The following is a 16,538-nucleotide window of genomic DNA, read 5'->3' as shown; positions in this document are numbered from 1 at the left end:
CTGGCACCTTTTCCTGTTATAGGATCAACCTCCTGATATTCCTCAGAAATAGGGGTAGGGAAAACCTGCCCAGAGCAGAGGAGGAGGATCAGCTGTGGGAACATTTATTCAGACTGAACCCATGGAAGTGTGTGACCTGGTGATGGACACAGGAGTGTTGGTGTTCAAGAAAACACCTCAGAGCTCCCTTTGGGAGGTGCTGGCAGTCAGGGATTGCAGCTGAGGACAGAGAGAAAGAGATGGTCAGGGAGGATACAGACCCTGGACTTCAAACATTCACACTCTTCCACCCACTGAGGCGTCTGGCAGGTAAGATGTGCCTTCGGAAGAGAAGAAGAGATCAGAAAAGCTGGCAGCATCTTAGGGGCACCTCGTGGTTCAAAAGAACATGGGAAGTCAAGGCAAAACACAGGAAAATAGGTGGAGATGTTGATGGAGGGACAGAATGGACACAAGGACTCATCTCCCTGGTCAGAGGCTCCTGGCTGTGGAGGGGAGCTCTCCTGGGGGTGCAGGAGCTGAAAGGAAGGGTTTCAGAAATCACCACCCCACTGCTTTGGACACATCCTGGGGTGCAAAGCTCTCTGCCTTCTGCAGACATTGGCACATAAGCCCTCCCCTTTCTGATTCTCCAAGTGCCTCCTCAGCCTAGAGAACAGCCCAGCACCACTGGAGAGAGAAGGAAACTTCCTCCATTTCCCCAGCCTGTGAGAGCTTTGGGAAAGTGCAGTGCCACATCCCTGGGGGTGCTCAGGGAGGGAATGTGCTCAGAAACACCCTGGGTACAAAAGCAGCTCTCAAAATACACCAAGGAGTGTTGCACTCCCCTGCCCTGCAGCCATGGAGGCAGCTGGGCCGCGTCCCAGGAGGGCAGGGAATGTCTTCAGTAGGTAAATCTGCAGGGAGACACTCTCCCTACCAGGGGCAAGTCACGCTCTAATTTTGGGTTGGCCGTGTGTCAGCCTTGAGGTGTGAGGCCAAGGCAGGAGTGTGCGATGTCTGCAGGCTGTCCAAGGCAGGGATGGATCACCCTGCAGCTTCATCCTGGCCTTGGGAAAAGGGATGCTTGGCAGCTCACACGTGTCATGTGTGTTCTCAGCACTGACAGCATGTGTTGGAAAAGTGGCCTGTGCTTGTGTGTCATCCAGGTCAGGCTCCACACTGTGCAGTCAAAGGGCATCGTGGGTGAGGAGAGAGGGAGCACCAGGGAACGGTCCAGGCACCCAACACCTCCCCAGATATTGAGGAGGAACCCAATGGCCCAGGGCTCTGTTTGAGACTTGATTCCTGCCACTGATCATAGAATTATTGAATCCCAGAATCACAAGGACTGGCAAGGACCTCCAAGATCATAGAGTCCAACCATTACTCATGTGTCCCTGCAAGAAAAATCATTTGGCTTCTCATCCATTAACATGAAAGGGATCTTCATGACCTAGTGGGGATGTCAGAAATGAGGAAGTTAAATGACAAGGTTAATAGAAAGCAAAACACAGCCTGTGGCATTAGGGAGGATATTTAGTTTGGAGATGAGTCTGTAAGAAAATTGTGGCCCTGTGCAGTTACTGTGGGCCTGGGGCAGTGCAGGAGCAGTATAAAAGCAGCTCCTTCTCCTCACTCTCTCATCCACCCTTCACATCTCCAGCTCCTTGGGAATAAGGTGAGTTTGGAGCATTGCTCCTCCTCCTTGTCCTCCTCTGAATGCATTTCTAAAGCATTTCTGGTCTTCAGCTGGGCACTGGGGCTCTTTGCCATGGGTGAGGGAAGGAGGCAGAAGGTGTGGCAGAGACTGACACTGGGGCTTGGCTTTGGTGTCTCCTGAGCTGTTGGTGAGGTGGGGATCTCTATGGACTTTGTCATGATTTGTGGGGCCTTCTGCAGTGAGAGAAGCAGGGTCATCCTAGGGGTGGGGTGAGAGGCTGATCCTCACCCACTCCTTGTGCTCTGCTTCCCCCTTCCCTGTCTCTCAGGTGCACCTGCAGCCCCAAGCCATGTCCTGCTACAGCCCGTGCCGGCCCTGCCAGCCCTGTGGCCCCACCCCGCTGGCCAACAGCTGCAATGAGCCCTGTGTCAGGCAGTGCCAGGACTCCACCGTGGCCATCCAGCCCTCGCCTGTGGTGGTGACCCTGCCTGGCCCCATCCTCAGCTCCTTCCCCCAGAACACCGTGGTGGGATCCTCCACCTCTGCTGCTGTTGGCAGCATCCTCAGCTCTCAGGGAGTGCCCATCAGCTCTGGGGGCTTTGGCCTCTCAGGCTTGGGCAGTGGCCTCTGTGGCACGAGGTGCTTTCCCTGCTGAATCTGCTCCCTGCACTGTGGCCTCCCCCTGGATCCCCCTCATTTCCCTCTTTTGACTCAATAAATTCTGCTGCATCCCATCCCCTGCCTTTGTGTCATCCTTTGCCCTGCAGACACTCTCCCAGGGCAGAGATGTTGTCCCAGGGCTGTTTGTGGGAGGGGGTTGTTGGGGCTGGTTTTGCACTGGCTGTCAGCACAGGCTGGCACTGGCTGTGCTCAGTGTGCCCTGAGTGACCCTCTGGGAGCTGAGTTTCTCTGCCTACTTGCATCAGGATGGAATTTCTGTAAACCAGTCAGTGGCTAACTTGTACTTTCTTCACACACTTTTTGATTGTTTCTCACTCATCTCAGCACTGCATTGGAAGCACGAAGCAGTGACTGTGGCACTGCAGGGACACAGGTTCCAGCTTCCCATCAAGTGCTAGGCAAACCCCTCCTAACAGCACTGTGCCACTATTTCTGATACTCAAATTTCCATTAAATCTAACACTGGACACTTCCCATGATGGGACATGCCATTTTCCATTTCCCACCACATCAGTAACTTCTTCCATCCACATCTACCCTATTTTAAAGTGGTGCTCCTTGTCCAATCACTGCAGGCCTTGATGAAATGTCTCTCTCCAACTTCCTTATCTGTCCCCTTTACATATCGAAATGCTGCACAAGATCTCCCCAGAGCCTGCTCTTCTTCTGCCTGAAAAAACTCAAATCCTCCACCCTTTGTCCATGGCAGGGATGATGCACCCATGTGGTCATTTCTGCAGCCCTTGTCTGGAGCTGCTCTAACAGGTCCATGCCTATTTCAACTGAAGATTCCAAACTGGATACAACACTCCAGGTGGGGTCTAACCAGAGTTGACTTGTTGGCCATGTTTCTGTTTGTGCAGACCAGGACACGTTTGAATTTCTGGGTGTCAAGAACACATTGCTAGCTCAAGTTCAATTCTTCTACCTTCATTATTTGTGGTTCCTTCACTGCAGGTCTGGTCTAAACCATTTCCCTTCCAGTCTTGGCCTTGTTGAGGTACCCAAGTTTCACAGGGGACCATTCTCAAATCTCTGAATTGAAACACTTTCCTCAAACCTCAGCTTGGTGCCATTCACAACTCCTTGAGCATGCACTCAGTCTTAGCATCTATGATATTGATGAATATATTAAGAAATATTGATCCTTGCACTGATCCCTCATGGACACCAGTCATCACTGGTTTCCACTTGGACATTGAGCCCATGCGTATAAATCCTTGGATGCTCCCAGAATTCTCCTGGAACACTGTAACTTGCAGGTGAGGAAAGAAGCCGTGACTCCAACTGACGCCCTGACCATCAGATCCAGCTTTGCTCAGACCTCCCTCCTGGCCTTGGTGCTCATTCTGCAGAAGGGGCATGTGGCCACTGCTGCCACTGGCAGAGAAGCCGGGGTTGTGGAGGGCCCTGGAAGGGCAGAAATCCCAAAAGTCTCATGGAAGTGGATAGGAGGGGAGAGGAAGAAAAAGGAAACTTCGGGAGATGGAAGAGAGGACCGGTTGTTATGACCTGATTATTAAGAAGTGCCTCTGCCCAAATTAAGGTGAAGATGAGATCATATGCCAAAGTGAATAGCATGAATTTTATTGAATGGTGAATGTGAGGGATAGATAGAAAGAAACAGGAGATAGAGGAGGATGTGAGAGAAGAACAGAGTGACCAAGGGACAATTGAAGTTGAAAGATATCACCACCTTGTGGATCCAGCGGCACCCTGTTGGTTTTTCCTTGTTGTCTTCTCAGTGCTGGGGGTGTCCGAGCCATTCTTCTGGGGTATCACCTTTGTACAATCCACATTGTGGGTATCCTCAGGCTGTAGATACAGTTCCCTTAGCTTGGGAAGGAATGTGCATAAGCAGTCCTTTCCCACAGTGGGAATTTTGGTTTGGATGCCTTAACAAGGATGCTCCCCAGATCCTCATCAGGCCTGGAGTTACCACCTTTCAGTTGTAAATTCCTATCCCTGTGCTAATCTCAAGTCCCCACTGCAGTGGCTTATCTCATTCTGTGGCCTTGACAGTGTTTAAGGCAATTGTGGTCTGTAAGTCTCATACACAAGCCTGTACTGGTGCTGGAGGTCACTGTCTTCAGAGCAGCCAATACTGTTCTGTGCCTCAAATGTGTGGGTAAACCAGTGCAAAGCACACACCAAAGCCTGACCTGTGCTGCACAGGGCTGGCCCACCATCAATACCATCTCTCTTTCTCATGCTGCATCACCCACAATGGAGGCCAGAGCATTTGGGAACTATGGGTGTAGCAACCAAGGATTGACATCTGATTGGGAGGGGAAAACTTGAGGAAGGAACCATTGAGCATTCAGTAAAGGGGAGAACAAATTAAGGGGAGAGGAACATAACAGAGCGAAGTAGAACCTGGTACAACCAGGAGAAATGACCCCAGCTGGATATTCCAGGTCATGTAGAGTCACTGGATCACTTAAGTATGAAAAGACCTTTAAGATTAAGGGGTCCAACCATTAACCTGACTCTTCCAAGCTCAGCACTCGACCATGTCCCCAAGTGTCACAACTAGATGTCTTTTAAATCCCTCTAGGGATGGTGATTCCACCATGACTCTGGGCTGATATAATATCATGTTTAGCAATGAAGCTGTGGACAGTCTTCCCAGAGTAGCCGTTCTTTGAACACTGCCTGGGCAATGGTCTGGTGGTGTCAAGCAATAGCCTTGGAACATGTGGTGTTGTCTTTTTTCTCCCATTCCGTCACAGAATGTCCTAATCTTGACACCAGGTATGTCACCCTCTTGCTTTTCCAATTCTCCCCCTTCCCACTGGGTGAGCAGATCATGAGAATCACTGCTCAGTGCTTAGTGCTGGTCATACTAGTACATGGATCCACAGGCAGTGATTTTCCTCTTTGCTGTGCTCCTTGCTTGTCTCTGCCCAGGGCTTCCTAGGGAGGTTTTTGGAGAGGTGGAGGCAAGAAAAGACATTGGTCCGGAAGAAAGGCAGCAGGTATGGGGCTGAGTGACTCAAAGGGCTGTCCAGAACCAGCTGAGGGATGGCTGAACTGCTGCAGGACACAGCTGGGCACGGTGACACACACAACCCAGAGCACTGAAGGGCAGCTGACTTGGGACCAGCTAGCCCTGTCTCCCCACACCTCCCTCAGCCCCTGGCAGGGCTAGGGCAAGGGGCTCTTGCAGTCTGCACATCAGAACAGGGGTGACTGTCCCACTGTGCCCTGGCACCGAGGGCTGGCACCAGCAGCCTGGGCTGTGCCAGCAGCAATGGAACCAGGAGAGGGGTGGGAGCCACGGTGCTGCTCTGCTCAGCACTCGCCTGCTGCCATCCCCGTGCCGGGCACAGGCTGAAATGCAAGAGCTGCCAGGAGCAAGTGCAGTGAGTTTGGTGTAAGGTGAGCAGGATGGTGAGGAGGTTGGAGCACTTGGCTGGAGAGAAGAGCTGAAGGCCCAGGCAGTGTAGGGAAGGTCAATTGCTGAGTGTAGGGAAGAGAATGCTTTAGGGGAGACCAAAAATCATCTTTCTCATGGTTATGATCATCGAAGAGCACTGGCCATGCTCCCCAGCCCCAGGTAAATAGAGAAGAATACAAAACAGAGTTACATAGGGCATGACTAAGAATATTTAAATTGAGCATGTGTGAACAACCATGCCCCAAAATCCCCTCCCACAACCAGCCCTGAGCAACACCTCTCTTTCTGGGCATGTGGGGAGAGGATCTGCAGGGGAAGGAATGAGAGGAAAACATGGGCTGCGATGCCAAAGAACTTTAATGAATCAAAACGGGAAAATTAGGTCAATCCAAGCTGAGATGCCAATGCAGAGAGCACCAGGGACAAACAGCAGTCGGTTGTTTTTCAAGATGAGTTTTCCAAGCAGGTGTCCACACAGGGGGGAGGCAGCAGGTTCTCCCCAGGATGGCTGTGTGGGGTCACAGCCCAGGGTGCACAAGGGAACAGGGACACAGGAGGGAAAGGAGAGAGGGGCAGAGGGCAGAGGCAGGGATGGGCTGTGCTTGCCAAGAGCCCAGGCTGTCCCCATCCTTCTGCAGGAGCTGCTGGGGTTGCTCAGCCCCTGGGGAAGCCAAGAGCCGATGCTGCGTCCCCAGGGCGGTTCCATCCTGGCAGTCCCTGGCTTCCTTGCCCAGGGCCATGGCCAGCAGCTTCAGCAGGGAAAGCACCTGGTGCCACAGAGGCCACTGCCCAAGCCTGAGAGGCCAAAGCCCCCAGAGCTGATGGGCACTCCCTGAGAGCTGAGGATGCTGCCAACAGCAGCAGAGGTGGAGGATCCCACGGCGGTGTTCTGGGGGAAGGAGCTGAGGATGGGGCCAGGCAGGGTCACCACCACGGGCGAGGGCTGGATGGCCACGGTGGAGTCCTGGCACTGCCTGACACAGGGCTCATTGCAGCTGTTGGCCAGCGGGGTGGGGCCACAGGGCTGGCAGGGCCGGCATGGGCTGTAGCAGGACATGGCTTGGGGCTGCAGGTGCACCTGAGAGACAGGGAAGGGGCAAGCAGAATTGAGAAAGGGCAGTGTCAGAGCAGTCTCTTGGCCCACCCTGATGGAGAAAAGCAAAGAAAAGGAGAAGACAACAGGAGGCTGCTACGAGTGGCCCAACATCGTCACTGTTTGCCTACGCCCCCAGGAATCTCCTACAGAGTGACCAAGCCCAGGAACTTGCACACCTAGGTCAGAACTCAGGAGACATCTCAGACAAAATCCAATCTCCCTCCAGGCACAATTTCTGCCCTGTCCCTCTCCCATAACAGGCTTTTCTCAAGAACCCACATGGGATTAATGCAGGGAATGTGATCAGAAAGCCCAAAAGAAGAGGAGAGAAGCTTTGGACTCACCTGGATGACAAGGAGATGGAGGTGAGAGGAATTGATGAGTGCAAGGCGAAGGTCTCCCTTTTATAGTGCTGCTGCACTGCCCCAGGCCCACAGGCACTGCACAAGGACAGTAATTTTCCAACACATTCACCTCCAAAGCAAAATATCCTCCCTAATGCCACACGCTGTGGTTTGATTTCCATCAAGGCTGCCATTTCATTTCCTCATTTCTGACATGCTTAGTGTGTGTTGCAGCTCCTTTCCCGTGTCCATGCCCGGCCTGAGGATCCCTGGGCTCAGAGCGAGTCTGTGCAGGCACAGGATGTGTCCCCGTGCCGCAGGGGCCGTGCAGGCAGGGGATGTTGGCTCGGACATTGCCTTGCCATTGCTGGCAGCTGCCTCTGCAGGGACAGCCCCAGCTCTGCCCTGCCCTGCCCAGAGCAGCAGGGCACCCAAAGGCTCCTGTCCTCGCAGCACGTCCTGCCTGCTGCTCTCCCCTCCCTCTCACCTCACTCCAACACCCACTGGACACTGCTTCTGCAGGGAAATGCTTTCCTCTCCCTTCCTCCTGATGGCCTCTGCTGATGCAGAACGTTGGTCAGGCTGTCTGAGCATTCCAGGACTGGAAAGCCAAAGGCCTCCTGGAGCTGAATCAGGATAGCCTGTGGTGGGAAAGAAGATCTTGCACACAGGGCAACAGCAAAAGGGAGGCTTGAGCCAAGGCTGGCTGGGGCAGCTTCACTGGGGGCAGGGGTTACAGGAAAGGGGAAGCTTCTCGAAGGCTCCTGGGCTTTGATTTTCAATGGCACCTTTTCCTGTCACAGGATCAACTTCCTGATATTCCTCAGAAATAGGGGTAGGGAAAACCTCCCCAGAGCAGAGGAGGAGGATCAGCTGTGGGAACATTTATTCAGACTGCACCCATGGAAGTGTGTGACCTGGTGATGGACACAGGAGTGTTGGTGTTCAGGAAAACACCTCAGAGCTCCTTTGGGAGGTGCTGGCAGTCAGGGAGTGCAGCTGAGGACAGAGAGAAAGAGATGGTCAGGGAGGATACAGACCCTGGACTTCAAACATTCCAACTCTTCCACCCACTGAGGCATCTGGCAGGTGAGATGTGCCTTCGGAAGGGAAGAAGAGATCAGAAAAGCTGGCAGCATCTTAGGGGCACCTCGTGGTTCAAAAGAACATGGGAAGTCAAGTCAAAACACAGGAAAACAGGAGGAGATGTTGATGGAGGGGAAGAATGGACACAAGGACTCATCTTCCTGATCAGAGGCTCCTGGCTGTGGAGGGGAGCTCTCCTGGGGGCGCAGGAGCTGAAAGGAGGGGTTTCAGAAAACACCACCCCACTGCTTTGGACACATCCTGGGGTGCAAAGCTCTCTGGCTTCTGCAGACATTGGCACATAAGCCCTCCCCTTTCTGATTCTGCAAGTGCCTCCTCAGCCTAGAGAACAGCCCAGCACCACTGGAGAGAGAAGGAAACTTCCTCCATTTCCCCAGCCTGTGAGAGCTTTGGGAAACTGCAGTGCCACATCCCTGGGGTGCTCAGGGAGGGAATGTGCTCAGAAACACCGTGGGTACAAAAGCAGCTCTCAAAATACACCAAGGAGTGTTGCACTCCCCTGCCCTGCAGACATGGAGGCAGCTGGGCCGCGTCCCAGGAGGGCAGGGAATGTCTTCAGTAGGCAAATCTGCAGGGAGACACTCTCCCTACCAGGGGCAAGTCACGCTCTAATTTTGGGTTGGCCGTGTGTCAGCCTTGAGGTGTGAGGCCAAGGCAGGAGTGTGTGATGTCTGCAGGCTGTCCAAGGCAGGGATGGATCACCCTGCAGCTTCATCCTGGCCTTGGGAAAAGGGATGCTTGGCAGCTCACACGTGTCATGTGTGTTCTCAGCACTGACAGCATGTGTTGGAAAAGTGGCCTGTGCTTGTGTGTCATCCAGGTCAGGCTCCACACTGTGCAGCCAAAGGACATCGTGGGTGAGGAGAGAGGGAGCACCAGGGAACGGTCCAGGCACCCAACACCTCCCCAGATATTGAGGAGGAACCCAATGGCCCAGGGCTCTGTTTGAGACTTGATTCCTGCCACTGATCAGAGAATTATTGAATCACAGAATCACAAGGACTGGCAAAGACCTCCAAGATCATAGAGTCCAACCATTACTCATGTGTTCCTGCAAGAAAAATCGTTTGGCTTCTCATCCATTAACATGAAAGGCATCTTCATGACCTAGTGGGGATGTCAGAAATTAGGAAGTTAAATGACAAGGTTAATAGAAAGCAAAACACAGCCTGTGGCATTAGGGAGGATATTTAGTTTGGAGATGAGTCTGTAGGAAAATTGTGGCCCTGTGCAGTTACTGTGGGCCTGGGGCAGTGCAGGAGCAGTATAAAAGCAGCTCCTTCTCCTCACTCTCTCATCCACCCTTCACATCTCCAGCTCCTTGGGAATAAGGTGAGTTTGGAGCCTTGCTCCTGCTCCTTGTCCTTCTCTGAATGCATTTCTAAAGCATTTCTGGTCTTCAGCTGGGCACTGGGGCTCCTTGCCATGGGTGAGGGAAGGAGGCAGAAGGTGTGGCAGAGACTGACACTGGGGCTTGGCTTGGGTGTCTCCTGAGCTGTTGGTGAGGTGGGGATCTCTATGGACTTTGTCATGATTTGTGGGGCCTTCTGCACTGAGAGAAGCAGGGTCATCCTAGTGGTGCGGTGAGAGGCTAATCCTCACGCATTCCTTGTGTTCTGCTTCCCCTTCCCTGTCTCTCAGGTGCACCTGCAGCCCCAAGCCATGTCCTGCTACAGCCCGTGCCGGCCCTGCCAGCCCTGTGGCCCCACCCCGCTGGCCAACAGCTGCAATGAGCCCTGTGTCAGGCAGTGCCAGGACTCCACCGTCATCATCGAACCCTCGCCCGTGGTGGTGACCCTGCCTGGCCCCATCCTCAGCTCCTTCCCCCAGAACACCGTGGTGGGATCCTCCACCTCTGCTGCTGTTGGCAGGATCCTCAGCTCTCAGGGAGTGCCCATCAGCTCTGGGGGCTTTGGCCTCTCAGGCTTGGGCAGTGGCCTCTGTGGCACGAGGTGCCTCCCCTGCTGAAGCTGCTGGCCATGGCTCTGGGCAAGGAAGCCAGGGACTGCCAGGATGGAACCGCCCTGGGGACGCAGCATCAGCTCTTGGCTTCCCCAGGGGCTGAGCAACCCCAGCAGCTCCTGCAGAAGGATGGGGCCAGCCTGGGCTCTTGGCAAGCACAGCCCATCCCTGCCTCTGCCCTCTGCCCCTCTCTCCTTTCCCTCCTGTGTCCCTGTTCCCTTGTGCACCCTGGGCTGTGACCCCACACAGCCATCCTGGGGAGAACCTGCTGGCCCTGCTCCCTCTGGGTCAGGCACAGGGACACCTGCTGGCATCTCTGCCACAGCCATGTGATGCAGATTCTAAGCTGACCCTGGAGCTCTCTGCACTGAGGCCTCTACTCAGTGTCCTTGCTCTCATTTTTTGACTCATTAAATTTCTGTTGCATCCCAGCCCACGCCTCTGTGTCATCCTTTCCCTGTTGTCGGTCTCCCAAGATTCCCAGGGAGGGAGGTGTTACTCAAGGATGGTTCTGTGTGACAGATTTAGGAAAAGGTGTATGACTGCCTTTTAAGATGGGAGAGTTGAATGTGATTTTTTATGATATATATGCTTTCTGTCCTCCTCCACGTGTCTGTTTTACATCCCACTGCAGAAGGTGAGGGGTAGCCCAGGTTCTTGTTAATACATCCCTTGGGCTTGTTAGAGAGAACCAACACTGTTGGCTGTTTGTAAGTACACACAGAGGGTTATTGTAGAACAATGTGATTGCACAGGAAAACACATCTGTGGCCTTTTTGGGTATTAGTCTCTAAAGCAATAGAACAACATGAAAGCAGTGCAAGATGAAAATGCAACCACATCACCCAGGGACATGCATAAGGCAAAAGAAAGGAAGAGAGTTAAAGGGCAAGATTGTGACGATCTCTGCACCCATAGGCCTTGGGATGAGACTTGGCTGCTGGGCAGTCTTGGTCAAAGTAGTCCCAGACTGGGCCTGTCAGGTGGTGGGGTAAGTCTCAGAGAAGTGATTGAGGAAAATCTCTGGGAAAATCCACAGAACATAAAATCTACTTGACTTATATTCACTCAGCTTCAGGTGGGGATGCTCAGGTTCCTCCCCTGGAGGTTGGAGCTTCACACTGGATCTTGTAATGTTGTGGCTCATGGGACACTTCAGGAGCCCTTGGCACCTTCTAGGAGAACACAGCTGCCCAGCACACCCAGCACAGGTACTTTGGTTTTGGCCCAGTCTGGCCCATCAGCAGAGATGAACACTGTCAGGGCACACATGAATGTCCTGCTGCTTCCCCTGGGGAAGAGAGGGAGTCCCACAAGCCCACGGTTGTGTCATTATGCCTTAAATCTTCAGTGTCTCCCAGGCTGCAGATGGATAGAATGAATCAAACGTCTTCACTGGCCCTGACTACTCCAAGACTGATTTTATCTCTCTGACGAAACCATTCTTGTCTCCACACTCAGCAATCCCTGGGTCAAAATTACAGTAAATTCACGAATACAAGCCGCACTGAGTATAAGCCGCATCCCTGGGTGTTGGCAAATATTTCGTTTTTTGTCCATAAATAAGCCGCACCTGAATATAAGGCGCTCTGTCGTTCGCAGCGAGGACCCGCGTGCAACAAAGTTGCCAAATAGTAACAGAACGGCGGCAGGGTGGGGTTTACTGGCTCAGCTAAGGCCGTGCAGGCTCGACCCGCTCAGGACTGCCGACGGGGCCAGGTAGCCCAACCCGGCGCTGCCGCTCGGTGGGGCCACTTGGGGCCAACCGCCGCTGCCACTGGGCTCGGTCACCATGGCCCGGTGCTGCTCTGTGGTGGCAGGCAGGGACAGAGTACCCCGTCGCCTCCCCGAGCCGCGGCAGTGATGGCCCGGGTCCCCCCCCTCCTCCCCGGGCCGCGGCAATGGCGGCGCGGGGCCCCCCCGTCTCTCCCCTGGGCTGTGGTAGAGGAGGGAAGGAGGGAGCTCTCCCGCCTCTCTCCCCACCCCCCCCGCCGTGCTGCCTGCAGGCAGCCAGGCTCCATCCGTGGTGCAACAGAGTAACAATTTGTAACAATCGCAAAATGCCGACTTTGCAGCAACTCGGCTCAGCACTCTGGCTGGCACTTCTGAGGTTGTAAATGTCAGAAAATTATTGACATATTAGCCGCTCCTGAGTATTAGCGGCATTTCCGGTTTAGGAGCAAAATCTTAGTCAAATTGGTGCGGCTTGTATTCGTGAAATTACTGTAAGTGTTCTGATCCCCTCACCATGCTGGCTGCACTGAACTCACTCCACTTGCTCCTGGCAGCTCTTGCATTTCAGGCTGTGCCCAGCACGGGGATGGCAGCAGGCAAGTGCTGAGCAGAGCAGCACCGTGGCTCCCACCCCTCTCCTGGTTCCACTGCTGCTCACAGCCCAGGCTGCTGGTGCCAGCTGAGAATCCAGTGCTTCTGTGTGGTCAGTAACACATTCACTGCTGAGTACTTTTGATGCCTTAAGTTCTGAGTTTTTCTGTTCTACTTGAGGGTGTTATTCTGTGTCCTAGTTTGGTTGGCAGGTGTCTGCTAAGAAAGACAGGAGCCTCTCTTTGAAATGGAGAATGTAAACCCCCTCCCTCCAAATTATTATGATTTTGAAATCAAGGAGCTCTCAGGCAAAGATATGGGAATTAGGAATAACAGTTCTTTACTAGGGAAATTTAAATAGAGATACAGTACTACAAAGAAACCCCAAGCCCTGAAAAAGTCAGAGTATAACCTGACACCCCATCAGGCAGGGTGTTGGCAGCAGTCCCATTCCATGGTGGCTGCATCCTCCTGCAGTGACAGATGTGGCTCAGTTGGAGCAGTGCTCCTGTACAAGGTGCAGTTTCCCTCCCAAGCTCCAGTGGGGATGTGCAGAAATCCGGTTTTCCTCTGGAGTCCAGTGGAGAAAGGGGCTCTCTTAGTGTCCCAAAACCTCTGTTTTTATCTTGGTAAGAAATGTTGGGCTCTTCCCCCTGGCTGGAGCAACTCCCAATGGGATGCAGTAATTTTATCAGTCCCACAGTGGGACTCAATGGCCATGAGCAGAAAATGACTGGCTGGAGGAAGGATGGGTTGTGAAAAGATAAGGAACAATGCCACACCTGGTTCCAATGGATGGCCCATTAGCAGAATATCTCCCATGGAGGTAAGGATCACTGCCCCCACCCCACAGATGGTGATAAAATAGATACCTTTTATCACATTCTGTATTGTAACCCAAGATATTCTTCTGTGCCTGGATGATGAAGACAAAAAAGACCTTTTCCAGCTGAGGGCTCAAGGAGAGTTTTTTCAAACATATGGTCATAACCATAAACAACATGAAAAGATGAGGGCGAGCCAGCAAGCAAGCAAGCAAGCAAGAAGGATAAAACCTCATGATTGGAGATTATTAATTGGACAGTTGATGCTTGCATGCAAATGGTCTAAAATCTATAAAGGTGTTAGATCTTGTGACCAAAACCTCTTTTGCATCCATCTTGGAGCCATCCAGGAAGGGGCCACAACTGGTTCTGCAGGGTTGTGGCCTTTGAAAGCCTCTCAATAAATACCCATTTTATTCCCCTTAACTGTGTAGTCTCTGTTCCAGCTCCTCTAGGAATCACTTGTATCACAGTGTTGAGCTGAGTAAGGAAAAGGAAAAGAAGTGCAAACAGAGTGGATGTTTGTTCCTGGACAATGTAGGGAAATTCTATGCTGACCCAAAGAGGCAGAGAAACTCAGCTCCCAGAGGGTCACTCAGGGCACACTGAGCACACCCAGTGCCAGCCTGTGCTGACAGCCAGTGCAAAACCAGCCCCAACAACCCCCTCCCACAAACAGCCCTGGGACAACATCTCTGCCCTGGGAGAGTGTCTGCAGGGCAAAGGATGACACAAAGGCAGAGGCTGGCATGCAGCAGAATTTATTGAGTCAAAAGAGGGAAATGAGGGGGATCCAGGGGGAGGCCACAGTGCAGGGAGCAGCTTCAGCAGGGAAAGCACCTCGTGCCACAGAGGCCACTGCCCAAGCCTGAGAGGCCAAAGCCCCCAGAGCTGATGGGCACTCCCTGAGAGCTGAGGATGCTGCCAACAGCAGCAGAGGTGGAGGATCCCACGGCGGTGTTCTGGGGGAAGGAGCTGAGGATGGGGCCAGGCAGGGTCACCACCACAGGCGAGGGCTGGATGGCCACGGTGGAGTCCTGGCACTGCCTGACACAGGGCTCATTGCAGCTGTTGGCCAGCGGGGTGGGGCCACAGGGCTGGCAGGGCCGGCACGGGCTGTAGCAGGACATGGCTTGGGGCTGCAGGTGCACCTGAGAGACAGGGACGAGGGAAGCAGATTGTGAGGGGTATTTGAAGAGCAATCTCACCACACAATGAGGTAGATCCTTTCTCTCAGCTCCTATGAGCACCACCAAGAAGGCCAAAGACAGGGACAACCCCCCCCAGCCCATAGCTGACAACACACCTCAGTCTATATCCAACCTCTCTCCACCATACATCTGCCCTCTCCCAGGGGAAGGAGCCCCAAGGCACAGCAGGGAAAACGGAGGGAGGTGTATGACCAGAAATCCCAGAGAAGTATGAGGTGGAAGACCAAGGCAAGGAGGAAGGGCACAAGGAGAACCCAGAGGAAGACAAGAATGGGCTCAAAACTCACCTTGTTCCCAACAAGATGGAGCTGAGGGAGTGGATGTGAGAGTGAGGAGAAGCTCCTGCTTTTATACTGCTCCTGCATTGCCCCAGGCCCACAGTCACTGCACAGGGGCCGTAATTTTCCTGCAGACTCATCTCCAAAGCAGACTGTCCTCCCAAATGCCCCAGGTTGTGTTTTGGTTTCTGCCAACGCTGCCGTTTCTTTTCCTCATTGCTGACATGGCCATTAGGCCACAGAGGATCTTTTGAAGTTTTGGGATGCAAGTCCTGAGGCTTTCCCGAGCGTGATCATGTCAGCACCAGCAGAAGATGTGCCCCCATGTGCTGGAGAGGGCTGTGCAGGCAGAGCAGTGGCTGTGCGGAAACACCTGTGAGGAATCAAGGTCGTGTCCTTCCACCACTGCAATCCCCTCCTGAGTAGCTGAAGGCCTCCCTCAATGTGGGCGTGCTGCATCCCTCTCCCTCCCTGCTGCCTCCCTGCCCAGGCCTCGAGTCACTGGGCACTGGCTCTATGGGCAGCTTTGTTACATTGCTGCTTTCAAACTGCTTTGCCCAAAGAAAGCTTCTCCTTTAGGGAGGACATTTCATGGTTGATTTGGCAGACTTGTCTCCTCTCACTGCCATCTCTGGGTTACCCCAACTGGTGCTGTCAGCAGGCTTGTGTGAGGAGAGCCCTATCCTCTCCAAACCCCTTGATCACTGAACAAATTCTCTGCACTCAGGTGCCTCTCTTCTCCCCACGTGAGGGATGTGTTGTCTCTTGGGACACTGCTCTCTTTCTCTCCCTCTCCTCACTCCATGCTGCAGTTTGGCTGCACCCCTGTGCACTCTGGGGTGCACACAAAGTGCTGCCCAGTTTTTCCATACACACTGTCAGTGCTGAGAACACCCCAGAGCTGCCAGGCAGGTCAGGCTGAGGCAATGGTCTTTGGGGCTGCCTGGAGCTGTGCAGTGTGGAACAGCCCAGTGCTTGAGGTTGGTTTTCCTAGAAAAGGAATGGAGTTGCCTAAAAGATTTAGACCTGGCATGATCCTGCAGTGGCACATCCCTGGAGATGCTCAGAGAAGGAATGCACTCAGAAATGCCCTAGGTACAAAAGCAGCTCTCAAAATACACCAAGGAGTGCTGCACTCCCCTGCCCTGCAGCCATGGAGGCAACTGGGCCGCATCCCAGGAGGGCAGGAATGCCTTCAGTAGGCAAATCTGCAGGGAGACACTCTCCCTACCAGGGGCAAGTCACGCTCTAATTTTGGGTTGGCCGTGTGTCAGCCTTGAGGTGTGAGGCCAAGGCAGGAGTGTGTGATGTCTGCAGGCTGTCCAAGGCAGGGATGGATCCCCCTCCAGCAAAGACAGCTTCATCCTGGCCCTGGGAAAAAGGGATGCCTGTCAGATCTTTCATGGGTCAGGGGTGCTTGCAGAAATGACATTGTGCATTCAAAATGTGGCCCATTTTTGTGTGTCCTGCAGATTATGGTACAACATGTGCAGGAAATACCATTTTGGGGTGAAAAGAGATGAATATTACGCAATCACAAGAGCCAGCAGACCTCTCTGACAGAGGGGGCAGACAGGCCCAAACTTAAAGGGCTTCTTCAGGAATCACAGGATTATTGAGGGCAAAAATCTCTTTCCACAAGCCTGCTGACAGCACCAGTTGGGGTAA

The 16,538-nt window shown here is 53.3% G+C and overlaps 4 protein-coding genes across 4 annotated transcripts; 2 read left to right on the top strand and 2 right to left on the bottom strand.

Moving 5' to 3' along the window:
* Positions 1 to 1,588: 1,588 nt before the first annotated feature.
* On the top strand, positions 1,589 to 2,297 carry LOC117006652 (feather keratin Cos1-2-like). The gene is made up of 2 exons (XM_033079198.1): positions 1,589 to 1,660; positions 1,971 to 2,297. The coding sequence occupies exon 2, from the start codon at positions 1,992 to 1,994 to the stop codon at positions 2,295 to 2,297; it is 306 nt and encodes a 101-aa protein (XP_032935089.1). The 5' UTR covers positions 1,589 to 1,660; positions 1,971 to 1,991.
* A 4,177-nt stretch (positions 2,298 to 6,474) lies between these two features.
* On the bottom strand, positions 6,475 to 6,780 carry LOC117006654 (feather keratin 1-like). Its single transcript, XM_033079200.1, has one exon. The coding sequence runs from the start codon at positions 6,778 to 6,780 to the stop codon at positions 6,475 to 6,477; it is 306 nt and encodes a 101-aa protein (XP_032935091.1).
* A 2,750-nt stretch (positions 6,781 to 9,530) lies between these two features.
* LOC117006649 (feather keratin 1-like) lies at positions 9,531 to 10,238 on the top strand. The gene is made up of 2 exons (XM_033079194.1): positions 9,531 to 9,602; positions 9,912 to 10,238. Exon 2 carries the CDS (start codon positions 9,933 to 9,935, stop codon positions 10,236 to 10,238), a length of 306 nt encoding a protein of 101 aa, XP_032935085.1. The 5' UTR covers positions 9,531 to 9,602; positions 9,912 to 9,932.
* Positions 10,239 to 14,205: 3,967 nt separating this feature from the next.
* On the bottom strand, positions 14,206 to 14,529 carry LOC117006645 (feather keratin 1-like). The gene has a single exon (XM_033079191.1). The coding sequence runs from the start codon at positions 14,509 to 14,511 to the stop codon at positions 14,206 to 14,208; it is 306 nt and encodes a 101-aa protein (XP_032935082.1). The 5' UTR covers positions 14,512 to 14,529.
* Between the last annotated feature and the right edge of the window lie 2,009 nt (positions 14,530 to 16,538).

Source organism: Catharus ustulatus, chromosome 23, assembly GCF_009819885.2.
Source record: "Catharus ustulatus isolate bCatUst1 chromosome 23, bCatUst1.pri.v2, whole genome shotgun sequence".
NCBI classification, from domain to species: Eukaryota; Metazoa; Chordata; class Aves; order Passeriformes; family Turdidae; genus Catharus; species Catharus ustulatus.
The sequence above is the reverse complement of the archived record's forward strand: the minus strand, read 5'-3'. Positions and strand labels throughout refer to the sequence as shown.

Bases quoted from the DNA above. Each gene is read 5' to 3' on its own strand.
- LOC117006645 (XM_033079191.1), bottom strand. From the start codon at position 14,511: ATGTCCTGCTACAGCCCGTGCCGGCCCTGCCAGCCCTGTGGCCCCACC.
- LOC117006649 (XM_033079194.1), top strand. From the start codon at position 9,933: ATGTCCTGCTACAGCCCGTGCCGGCCCTGCCAGCCCTGTGGCCCCACC.
- LOC117006652 (XM_033079198.1), top strand. From the start codon at position 1,992: ATGTCCTGCTACAGCCCGTGCCGGCCCTGCCAGCCCTGTGGCCCCACC.
- LOC117006654 (XM_033079200.1), bottom strand. From the start codon at position 6,780: ATGTCCTGCTACAGCCCATGCCGGCCCTGCCAGCCCTGTGGCCCCACC.